Below are 11,689 nucleotides of genomic sequence, written 5' to 3' on the forward strand. Positions count from 1 at the left end.
TCATATTCATACACTTGATAGTTGATCTTATTCGCTTAATCAGAAATACTCCACCAGGACTTAATATCGCGGATATCGAAGATGGAGCGACGGCAACAAATCAGAAATACTATCGCACAGCTACGCCGAGCCACTTGAGTTATACTGCACTGAGCGGTTTCCGAACATTCACAGTATCCTGTTACCGCCGAAAGACAGTGGTTCATCAGATAGTACTGCGCTTTTGTTACACCAGGGTGATGCCCTCACAGCTCATCTGTAACACGTCCCTGACCTGCTCGTTGTCTTGGTTGTTGCCGCTTGTACCGCGGCCAGAGGCGTCGTTGTCAAGGTCTACGTCCGTCACGTGAACAGGCTGGAAAACATTATTTGCCCCTCGAATGGCCGCTGGATTCGATTCAGGCCCCAATCAAGTATTTATGCGTAGCGGTCGCAGTAGAATTGGCGCCGCAAAGCATGCAGGCGACACGGCAACAACGTCGCTCGTTGTTACAGCGGCTCAGTAGGCGCAAATCCACCCTCGTCGAGGCGGCTACGAATGCCGGCAAAGACTCTCCGCGGCGGACCGGCCTGCCATGAGGAATACTTCTTGTGCGTCCCGCGCGGACACTGCCGGTCTGAAATGTCGTCAACGTGCTCTCTGCTGTTGCCCAGGACGATTGGAAAACATCGCCGTCGTCCTCGTTGACGTCTTTGCCAAAAGGCCACCTCACTCGCGACTGAGGCTGTCGTAGGGATGTTGCCAGCAAACCGAAAGGCCCTTGCGATTCGCTCGGCAACATCCACCCCGATCCCACAAGTGATAATGAACCGGTCTTGATATTTCCCAGTGATTTGGGCCATGCCAAATCGTGAAAGGGCCAGTGGACGGTGCATCTCTGCTCGCGCCCTTTCCTAGTGCACAGGTGGCAAGTTCCATTACCTGCTGCACGACCACATCTGCCGTATCCGCAGACACGAACATATTCACCACATTCCCTGGAATTTATGCGTTATGGGCATGGCCTACAACATAGATGAAATCGCAATCCAGTCTTCGTCTTGAATCGCGCAGCTCGGTTTCCCCAGGACCGCCGCGCGAGGGTGCGCATCTCGAGAAATTCGTGTCAGAGAGCCACGATAGCCAGCACTGATGCTCCTCACCACTTCCAACACAGTCTATATGTATGATAGGTGCATCCCATACAACTGCCTCGACTGTCTTCTGAGGGTCGGCTGCGAAGTATCTCTCGCGCGCGGCGGCCCCAGCGTCTCTGAGAGGGTCGGCGAGCAGGCGGAGCACTGCGGAGACTTTGTCTCGCGGATCCTGGCAGACAGGGATATTTGCGGCCCGAACAAGAGCGACAGCTAGGAATCCCCGTCTTCGCCAGTACCGCCACCGCACCTCCACTTATACATCTCGGTGTTGCGACTTCTGTACGAGGGCCGAAACATGTCGCAAGAGTCCATTGGTTTCGACACGCCACATGATGCGAGGCAGGCTCATTAGAAGTTGGGCCAAGACGGCGAAATGCGGAATCGCTCTCCCAATCAGTTTTGGGTTTTATAGATATTGCAGGAAATGAGTAAAACCCGTTAAAGAGGGTCAGCATTGTATTGGAGTTCACGCTTGTTAAAAACTAAAAATGTCAACGTCACACCTACCGCAAGTATCCTTGTTCATCTAGCGTGCGCCTGCACGCTGCAATCGATGAACGACATCGGTGTGACCGCCTTCTGCTGCGGCCTGTAGAGCTGTCCGTCCACCAGAACCTGACGGTACTGCGTTAACCTCAGCTTTCGCTTTCAGTAGTCTCTCAATTATATCGAGGTGACCGCCTCCTGCAGCGGCCTGTAGAGCTGTTCGCCCATAATATCCTGACGGACTTGCGTTGACCTCGGCCTTTGCTTCCAGCAGTCTGTCGACTACGTCAAGGTGGCCGCCTTCTGCAGCGGCCTGTAGAGCTGTCCGTCCATTATATCCTGACGGACTTGCGTTAACCTCGGCCTTTGCTTCCAGCAGTCTGTCAACTACGTCAAGGTGGCCGCCTTCTGCAGCGGCCTGTAGAGCTGTCCGTCCACCAGAACCTGACGGTACTGCGTTAACCTTAGCCTTTACTTCCAGCAGTCTATCGACTACGTTAAGGTGGCCGCCTTCTGCGGCAGCCTGTAGAGCTGTCCGTCCAAACTCTGTCGGCTTTGCGTTAACCTCGGCGTTTACTTCCAGCAGTCTGTCGACTACGTTAAGGTGGCCGCCTTCTGCAGCGGCCTGTAGAGCTGTCCGTCCATTATATCCTGACGGACTTGCGTTGACCTCGGCCTTTGCTTCCAGCAGTCTGTCAACTACGTCAAGGTGGCCGCCTTCTGCAGCGGCCTGTAGAGCTGTTCGCCCATAACGTCCTGACGGACTTGCGTTGACCTTAGCGTTTGCTTCCAGCAGTCTGTCGACTACGTCAAGGTGGCCGCCTTCTGCAGCGGCCTGTAGAGCTGTCCGTCCACCAGAACCTGACGGTACTGCGTTAACCTCAGCCTTTGCTTCCAGCAGTCTGTCGACTACGTCAAGGTGGCCGCCTTCTGCAGCGGCCTGTAGAGCTGTTCGCCCATTATATCCTGACGGACTTGCGTTAACCTCGGCCTTTGCTTCCAGCAGTCTGTCGACTACGTTGAGGTGACCCCTTCCTGCCGCGCCCTGTAGAGCTGTCTGTCCATACGGCTGTGAGGGCGCTGCGTTGACGTTTCCTTTTGCTCCGAGCAGCCTCTCGATTACGTCGAGATACCCGGCCGCTGCTGCGGCCTGTAGAGCTGTCTGTGGCGGTGCAGACCCACTTGACGGCGATACTGCGTTGACATCGGCTTTCGCGTCTACCAGCCTCTCGACCATGCTATGCTTTCCACTAGATGAAGCAATTAGCAAGGCCACATTTAAGATTCCCAGAGGCAATGAAGCCTCAAGAAATATATCCATGAGCTGTGAGTCATTTTGTGTCGTTGCATCGTACACGATACGGGCGCTGAACCCATCTCTAAATGTACTGGTTGTGAGCAGAAGCTGAATCAAGGCGAAATGGCGACTTTCCAATGCCCAGGTCCATATTTCGTTCCTTCTGTTACCCCAAGGCTTCTCTGCGATAGCGTGGCCGTCGATGAGTATGTTTTTCCAGTGGTGCCATGTCTTCGATTTACCTTCCGAGAAGGATTTCGTATGTGTTATCCAGTGGACTCGCGCATAATTTAGCAGTGGGTGACCATCCTCCAAAGTTGTGCTTGTCGATCGAGATTCACGTGAGCGAAAGGCCGCAGCGGTTCGCATATCGTGCATTCCTGTACTGCTTTTGGGCAGGAACTGTCTTGCTAGTGTAGCACGCTTTGACCCCGGCTTGAAAAGCTCATGCGTAACATTCGATGGATCCACTAGCAGAGGCTTTGATCGTACTGCCAGCGCCGTCTTGAAGTCGTTGAAGTTGAGGTACGTCACGCAGAGCTCGCCAAGTCCGTGGTCGGCATCATCGAGGCGAACGTGGAAAGCTGCTGTGTCGTCGAGTTGAGGATCCTGCATGAGGAAGTCCTTCACCGTTGAGTGTACAAACTGCACGACTTGACTCTCCTCGTCGACTTGGATCAGGTTTTCGCACCATGAGGCAGCCCTCCCCATGTTATTGTACAAACGATCTGGCTCACTGTACTCCTGTCCAATTTCAATGGCGATCGCCTCGCGTAATTCTCCAAGCGTCAGCGGCCGTTTTGCGGCTGCCACCCATGGGAAAATCTTCCGCGCTGTATCGCCTTGCTTTTGACTCTCGATGCGACGGAGTGCTCGTAGAAATGTTCCAGCAAGATCCCCGGGCAGATTGTCCAGCGTGTGCCGAATGTCTGCGTCGCAATGTTGGCGACATATATCTTCAAGTTGGAGAGACGCCCAGAGAAACCTGCGCTTATGGTTAGTAAAGGAATGCATACGTTTCAAGCCTCCAAAGAAGGACTCACATCCCCTGGGCGCCCTTTTCAAGCGCCGCCCTCACATCGCCAACTAATGTGGGATCCCTAACCACAAGGTCGCCATCTTTGAGTTTCTCATCCAGAAATCCTTTGATATACGTCGCTATATCGTCGGTCGTGGCCTCACAGTCCAGTTTGAGGCGCCCCATGCCCGGAAAGTATTTGTGGAGCTCGTCTTGCAGACTGTTACGACCTGAAAGAAAGAGACGAGTATTGCTACCAGGTATTGCTACGGTCGAGAGTGTCTTGAGGAGCTCTTTTCGATCCTTTGCCTCGCATTGATCAACTCCATCGATCACGATGTAGGACTTCAGAGGCACTTGCGTTAATTCGCGAAGTAGATCGGAGAGGTCGGAAGAGGTCGGTGAGGAAATCATCGACTGAATGCTGCGTCCCATTGCTTGTGATATCTTAGTGCCTTGCAGCATCTGGCGCAAAATAGACCTTAGAATGACGTCCGGGTTCAGCGAGGCAGCATCGTCGTATTCTGCAAAGAAGAAGGAGATAGGACAACCGAGAGAGCCTTTGACATTGAGGAGATGGTGGATTGCGCTGGAGCTGTGATTTATCTGAGTCAGTATGCATATGTTCCTTGCGAGAGCTGATTGCGACTTACGCAACTATAGTCTTGCCAGACCCGACTTCTAGAATTAGTTCTGCCTGATACTTATATGTGCCTGTACAAACTTACTTTTACCCGAGCACCATAAAACGGGGCTTTCCCCATCGAGCCATTGTTGAAATTGCGGTGTGTCGAACACCCAGCGTGTCGTATTGCCATACCGTCTCTCATTGGCCTGCTTGAAGGGCCTCCTGAAGTCATGTGAGGAAAGAGAATCGAGCAGCTGTTGCCGTCTTCTCGCTAAATCATTGTGAGCAAAGGATGTATTCTATAATCTGGGTGCAACTTACCTGATTCGTAATTGGAGCTTTGTATCTGTTGGGTCCCGATTTTGTGTAGGCTGTTCTCTGTAGACGAGAAGAACCGGCCCATGACTTTTCTACTGTGCGATGCTTTCTGCCGCTCTGTCGCTTGCAGTTGGTGATGGTGCAAATCTACTTGGGCTTTAGCAAGTGCGACCTCTTCTGTGACACTCTTGCGATGACTCCGAATGTCGTCTAGATCTGGCCTGAACTCCTGATCGAATGATGTGGCAAGCTTCCTAGCGACCTGCATGTACCCTGCTTGTTGTAAGATCTCCGATCATTCTAAAAGGTGTATCCACATACCGCGGCGCTGCATCACCTGAACCAGGTGCCGGCAGCAGCGGATGACGGCTGCATAAAAATTGCTCAGCGTCTTCTGCAGCCTGGTTGAATCGGGATACAAGGAACGATATTCGGATGCGACCGGGCAAAATTTCGTGATCTCCATGAGCAATTTGAAGATCCCATCGTTGTAAGACATGAAGTTTGTGATTACCTATGTCGTTATCATCAATATCTGACCCTTCAGGGGGGAGAAAGGTGGTTTAGGGTTGCTGGCTTACTATCATGGTCAATTTGACGCTGCCCCAAACCAGTGCAGCAATCTCGGGGTGTGACGAGACATAAGTATCCGCGATGTTGACAGGTTTCCCATCCGTCATGGTAGTGCAGAAGTCCCCGACGGACGACAAGAACGAGTGAAGTCGAGTGGAGGTGCTTCTGCCTCTCCGCTGCCTGTTGATGGAGTCGAGGCTGGCTGTGAACACCAGCACGGCGTCCGCGTCGGCATTGACGTGATTCTTCTTGATGCCCTGGAGCTCTTGACGTTGGTCATCGCTCAAGACAGCTTGGAAGCCGGCAAGGGCGTCTTCGAGGCTCTGGTAGAGCCCTGAAGGGCCTAATGCGGAGGACAACGGTCCCGCCATGTGTAGCGACTAACCCTCAGCGGAGTCGGAACCACGATTCCGGCGGGCCGCAGTCTGTAAAGCTTTGCTACTGGTGTGGACCACTGAGCTTATCCTGCACTTTTAGTCGCGGTATGATACGGTGGGCATCGAAGCTGTCCTGACACAATTGCAACAATGAGTGCGGGGAAATGACTTCGGTCAACTTCGCACGTGACTATCACGGATACCAATGTGGTCTGTGCGTGGCCAGGCCCCCAGCATGTCCTTTTCGCAGGGGTCGTCTCGGCCATAGGCCCATGACTTACACATTGTGCTTGCACGACCAACAAGCCAACCACAGGGCGTTTTAAAGGGCCTAGCTTAGAGTATCTAATGTACTTGTTCCATCTCGGAATTGCACGATGCATGACACCCTTTCTTCAACATAGAGCGCTCTCTTGCTTCGTGGAAAGAGTTCCACTATTCTACTCATTTTCATATATCTTGGTCCTTGTAGCTTTTCTTGCTTGAAAATGCGTAGTCCAATAACATTAGAGCTTATGTCGTCGCAGAAAAAGATAGACAGTAGGCAGAAATAGAGAGGAATATGTGAGTGGAAGGGATGCGTAGGTATCTTGTGCACAGGATGAGGTAATGAGAGACAAGAGGAGAATGAGGAGCAAGGGAAAGACAGGGATTCTGGTCGTGGTATAGCAGGGTCGTAGATGCTTGTGAATGGCTGGGCGACAGGCAAAGACGTGACAAGCAGTCTAAGGTCGGGTTGCTTCGAAGACATGGAACGGGATCCGGGCACGTTATTAAGCCGTGTCCGGCATCGGATTCAAGTGGTTACTACGGACTGGAACACTTTCCAACGGCGGTCGGGCAGGCTTTAGAGCCCGTGCTTTTCCTACTTGCTCGAACCGTCTACATTCTTTGGGACTAATGGCATTTGGACGACCTCGCCGTCGCCGTGGAGTAAGCGCACGATGTTGAGAGACATGTCCCCCGGTCGTCCATATCAGCACCACGGGTCCGTTTCGAAGACGGCCCACCGTACAACTGGTCATGCCTGCGACAACCAGCACCTCACCCCAGGGGGCCTTTTCCGGAGCCGGCCCCAACGTAGATACAAGTCGATCTGTGGTGTCGAGGTACCCAGCCAGAAGACGACCTTGAATGCTTGCTTGTGCACTCATGCCTTGCTGGGGAAACGATGTCGACAGGGGTGGGGAACGGAAGGGGGTCGCGGGCCTGCCTAGTCCTACAATGGCTGCAAAAAGATCAGAACGAGAGATGAGGCTGCCGTGCAATACAACAACTGACTTGCTGGCAGTATAATTTAATGATTCCTTGTGTCGACACATTATGTGTAGTTCAAGCCCTCCACAGCAGGATGTAGTCCATTGGAGTATTCCTTTCTTCCGTGTCCCACACAAAGAAACCTCTCAGCCGTAGATTGCCCTGTGCTTGGACACAGCATCAACCATCTTTTGTCCCGACGCAGAGAACCACCCACGCATGACACGCCCACCACCAAGCACAACATCCTCTGCAGGCCACACGGCCACGCCCAAGGTCGCCGTGTGTCCGGTCCCTTCCGCGCCCTGCGGTATAAACAAGGGAGACCCGGGCAGCACCCCGTGGACTCTCTCATTGACATCCGTGAATACGGGTCCGTCGTCGAGGTCGCCCCCGCCGCAACATCCGTATCCGCCGTACTTGAGCAGTCTCACGCCTGTGCTGCAGTACATGTTCGGATCCTCCTCGTCAATGTCGAACCCACACGTCGTGAACCACGGTTTGTCCCACCCCGTGCAGGCCTCGTCGGGCACTTGCACGTCCAGCCAGCCCAGCTCGTCACCAGGCCTGCCTCGGAGAACAATAATGGCGAAGTAGTCCTTGAGTATACACTCGTGTTCAGATGGGTGGGGATTGGGCTCTTCGTGATAGTAGTAATCGGCCTGTTTCATTGGATGGTGCAGGGAAAGTGGTTTCAGCCGCCGTACATAAGTAGCTGACAAAAGGGACGGGAGAGAGAGGGTGTGTGTGTGATCGAGTCCAGACTGCCTACATTGTAATAGTTGCAAGCGCCATCTCCTTGTGTGGCCGTGTTTGGAGTAAACTGGATGTTGACACCGTCCGGTGGTAGACACCGCTGGGAGGTAAGCACCAGTCGTGGGCCGACCAATACCCCCGTGCACGTGATGTTGAGTGACGAAGAGGTGATCCTGCCGATGGCGTGGCAGGGATAGGCGTCGTCGGTGCTTATCACTGGCTCAGTAGGGCCCCTCGAAGCATCTCCCGTGTCTGGTGGGAGCCCCGGGAAGGAGTCAATGGAGCTGCCGGACCGGGCAGGGGACCAGACGGGAGGCAGAAGGGCATACAGATCGTCCTCATTTCGGGTGGGGACCACATCGTGCAGGTAGATGCTGCCGTCGCAGCCGATGGTTGTGCCAATAGTTGCCTGCTTCTCCTCGTAATTTTCATCCACGGCCGCGACCAGACTCTCTCGTCGAGCATTCGCTGTCTTGGGGAAGCAGATTGATAGAATGGCGAGTAAGAGACACATCATGTTCTGACATCAAGAAAGCCCGTATGTGTGCAAGTGAGGAAGAGAAATGAGAATGCGTTTGCGGATTGCGACGACTTAGCGATCATTTGCTCGTTGGTTGGGGCGTTGTCCAGCGTAGAAGGAGCAGAGAATGTCCCAGGCGAGCACAGTCCGGCAAGCTCTGCATGACCCGCTGGGCTTCTCTTCTGGTACCACGACCGTCTGAACTCCGATGATGACCTCCATCCCGGCTGGAATGTTGGAAATGTGCTCTCCTCACTCATGTACAAGTTTGTGACAGTGGAGACGATGAACTATGTCGGTCCACCGCCACAACAGATAGTCGAGCAAACTGCAGCGATGTGCCACTTTGTGGGGTTCTGTGCTACGGGCAAATGTTTGCCGCTGGGGCGCGAGGCAGGAATGTGACAAACATGGAGTGAGATTTTAATTGCGGCACGTCGGATGGAGCTGTCGCCAAGCTCTTAAAACTGCTTGTTCGACGAAACATTCCTGTGCCAAATATGCTGTACGACCTCGACCCTTCGCATGCCTACAGTACCACGTTTGCTAGAATTGATCTCTCGACTCGAAGATTGCAGGCTCTCAGCCTCTACCAAGTCCATCTCCACTCCTTCCTCACCTCCACGGGCTGACCTTCTGGCGTTGTCCCAACCTCTGCAGCCACGACGGGAGCTGTGCTCGTGGCGCCCTTCTTTCTCAGCGAGCGGTTGCTGAAGAAGTACCACGCGCCCTGCGCGGCGATGACGACGATCAAGAACGCGGCCAGCGTCAGGCACGCGGTGAAGGCGTTGATGTATAGCGGCGCGTCCCCCGTGCGGAACACCTGGCTGCCAGCGATGCCGGCGGCGTTGGCGGCCATGATGATCATGCTGTTAAGAGAAATAGTCTTGTCAGCTTCTAGCGTTTAGAGAAACAATAGATGGCGGTACCCAGAGCCAGGAAGAAAAAAAGAGAAAAAAGCGGACAAGAAAAGATAAGAAAGGCAGTAGTGCCGAGAAGAACTTACGCCATGGCGATGCTGCGCTGCTGAGGGCGGACACAGTTGACCGACAGCCAGCCCACGTTCAAGATGTGGACGGTCGAGTTGGTGGCCATGCTGAAGACGACGGCGGCGTAGCGCCTCCCGACGCCCCAGCCGCCGAACGAGCTCTGGCGGAGACACGTGAAGGCGATGACGCTCCACACGGCGCCAAAGATGACGGCGGGGGCCTTGCGGTTCGTCTTGTCGGCGAGCCAGCCCAGGACGAGGACGAGCACGACCGAGATGAACTGGCCCACGCTGGCCATGGCGTTGGCCCGCACGGCGTCGAAGCCGAGCGACTTGATGACGCTGGGGCCGTACGTGTTGATGGCGCTGACGGGGGTCGTGGCCGTGAGGGAGATGAGCACGTGCACGAGGATGCGCGGGTCCTTGACTGTCTTCCACACGTCGGTGCCCGTGATGCGGATCTTGGTGCCGTGCAGCTTGGCCGGGTCGTCGAGCAGGACACGTCGCTTGATGATGTACGTCTCGCGAGGTGTGAAGTAGGACCACTTGCCAAAGGAGATCCAGGGCGAGCCCTGACCGACACTAGGCGGGAGCAAGGCAAAAAAGATCAAGCCGATGGCCACCGTAATGATACCCTCGACTGTAAAAGGGGAGGTTGTTAGGCATTGGACGTGGAGTGACGGGGCAGTTTTGGGGGCCAATGCGATAAGAAGACGTACTGATGAATAGCCAGCGCCATCCGGCGATGCCGTATCTCGGACCCATGGACAAGATACCGGCTCCAATCAGGCTCACCGTCGCGGCGGCAAGTAGGTTGCCCAAAAAGAAGATCGAGATGCGGAAGTTCGACTCGCCCTTTTTGTACCACGTTGAGAGGGTGTATAGCGCGCCCGGGATGAAGCCAGACTCGGCACATCCAAGGATGAAGCGGGTGACCAGAAAGCCTGGGTAGTTGTGGATGAAGCTCTGGAAGGTGGCCACAAGGCCCCAGCCGACAATCTGAACGGAGAGCCAGCGGTGCGGGCCGACACGCTGGAGCAGGATGTTGGAGGGGATCTCGAGGAGCACAATGCCGGTCGACAGGAGGGAGCCGCCGACGTTGATGTCGTTGGTCGTGATGCCCAGGTCCGTCGTGATGGTGTCGGTCAGGGCGTTAGCAATGTTGCCGCGATCCATCTGCAGGGCGAAGAACGCGAGTGCCATGATGGGCAGGAGGATGAAGTCGAGCCTGTTGTCGTCGCGACAAGGGTTAGCAGAGCGCATTGTGCCTGGAAGTGCGGGCGATTGGAGTTCATCATGTTCATACTTGCGCTTGACCGCGTCCTCCTCGGCCTTTGTCCAGTCCGCAGCGGTCGCCTCATCGACCGCCACCGGGGTATTCTCCTCGTCACTGGGCACGTCGCCCTTGATGTCGGTATATTCCTTGCTGTCCTTTTCCGCCATGATGGCTGAGTCACGCGATCGGCTGCAGTACTCGGATCGGCTGGGCAGAATCACAGGCTTGGCAAGGGCGTGGGTGAGTTCGACCAAGTCCGGGTGAGTAGGAAGACAAGCTTCATGTCACCGGATGCGCCAAGCTGTTGTTAAGTTAAGGCAAGCTTGGCTGGAAACATTTTTGTTCTCCTGCTCACGCCAGGATTCAGCTGCATTGTGCCCCGAGACATGGGGGTCACGGACAACAGCCTGGACTCTCGCACGAGCACATGGATCACATACGCGGCGCCAGGGTGATAAGGCCTGTGATGTCTTTGATAAGGCTGAGCCGTAGGGGCTGATTGGTGTTGCCGTCGGATTGCACGACTTATGGCCCGCCTTGCGTGATCGGCAGCTGGAGCACATCCCTGTACTGCTGGTGGCGTGCTTGGACGCCTCAGTTGCGCAAGGCTGGAAACCGGCCATGCCTAGCCCTGATTCGCCCATCATCACCGGCCAACAGCTAGCGGACGGGGCTTGGCTCATTTTAGTCGGCGCAGGGCATCGTATGGCGGCGCCCTTTTCTGCTCGGGGTGGAAAAATGGTTCGTTCGGTGATTTACTCAGTAGCGTCGGACGCAGCTTGTCATGGTGAGCCAGGGTTCTCGCAACCGGGAAGAGAAAGAGAAGAATAGGAAGAGAAAAAGTGCTCTTGCGAACGATGGCTGAGTCTATGAAATGGCTCCACTTTCACTAGAACACGCATGCAACTGCGTGCCATCAAGCGCGATCTTGTCAAACATGATCCAGAATCAGCTGGTTCCATATTTCATCTCAATCTCGGCCTCATTGGCTGAACGTCGGCTATTGGGGCGCCACGTGGTATGCACGTTTACGGGAGTGCCGATCCATGAAAACTGAG

The 11,689-nt window shown here is 54.7% G+C and overlaps 2 protein-coding genes across 2 annotated transcripts; both read right to left on the reverse strand.

Annotated features, from left to right (window-relative positions):
• Positions 1-1,562: 1,562 nt before the first annotated feature.
• On the reverse strand, positions 1,563-5,948 carry B0I36DRAFT_164801 (ankyrin repeat-containing domain protein). Its single transcript, XM_046148711.1, has 7 exons — positions 5,466-5,948; positions 5,206-5,398; positions 4,888-5,157; positions 4,667-4,837; positions 4,592-4,616; positions 3,964-4,533; positions 1,563-3,905 (listed from the first exon to the last, which is right to left on the reverse strand). The coding sequence occupies exons 1-7, from the start codon at positions 5,826-5,828 to the stop codon at positions 1,664-1,666; spliced, it is 3,834 nt and encodes a 1,277-aa protein (XP_046008430.1). The 5' UTR covers positions 5,829-5,948; the 3' UTR covers positions 1,563-1,663.
• Positions 5,949-8,956: 3,008 nt separating this feature from the next.
• B0I36DRAFT_416716 (major facilitator superfamily domain-containing protein) lies at positions 8,957-11,254 on the reverse strand (the record flags this gene model as incomplete). Its single annotated transcript, XM_046162082.1, has 4 exons — positions 8,957-9,236; positions 9,374-9,995; positions 10,075-10,759; positions 11,225-11,254. The coding sequence occupies 4 exons, from the start codon at positions 11,252-11,254 to the stop codon at positions 8,957-8,959; spliced, it is 1,617 nt and encodes a 538-aa protein (XP_046008431.1).
• Between the last annotated feature and the right edge of the window lie 435 nt (positions 11,255-11,689).

Source organism: Microdochium trichocladiopsis (assembly GCF_020744255.1).
Source record: "Microdochium trichocladiopsis strain MPI-CAGE-CH-0230 chromosome Unknown B0I36scaffold_9, whole genome shotgun sequence".
Taxonomy (NCBI): Eukaryota; Fungi; Ascomycota; class Sordariomycetes; order Xylariales; family Microdochiaceae; genus Microdochium; species Microdochium trichocladiopsis.

Excerpts from the sequence above, each read along its gene's own strand:
- B0I36DRAFT_164801 (XM_046148711.1), bottom strand. The coding sequence starts at position 5,828 with ATGGCGGGACCGTTGTCCTCCGCATTAGGCCCTTCAGGGCTCTACCAG. Across the intron at positions 4,838-4,887 it reads AAGCTCCAATTACGAATCAG|CGAGAAGACGGCAACAGCTG; the intron begins GTAAGTTGCACC and ends ACAATGATTTAG. Across the intron at positions 3,906-3,963 it reads GAAAAGGGCGCCCAGGGGAT|GTTTCTCTGGGCGTCTCTCC; the intron begins GTGAGTCCTTCT and ends CCATAAGCGCAG.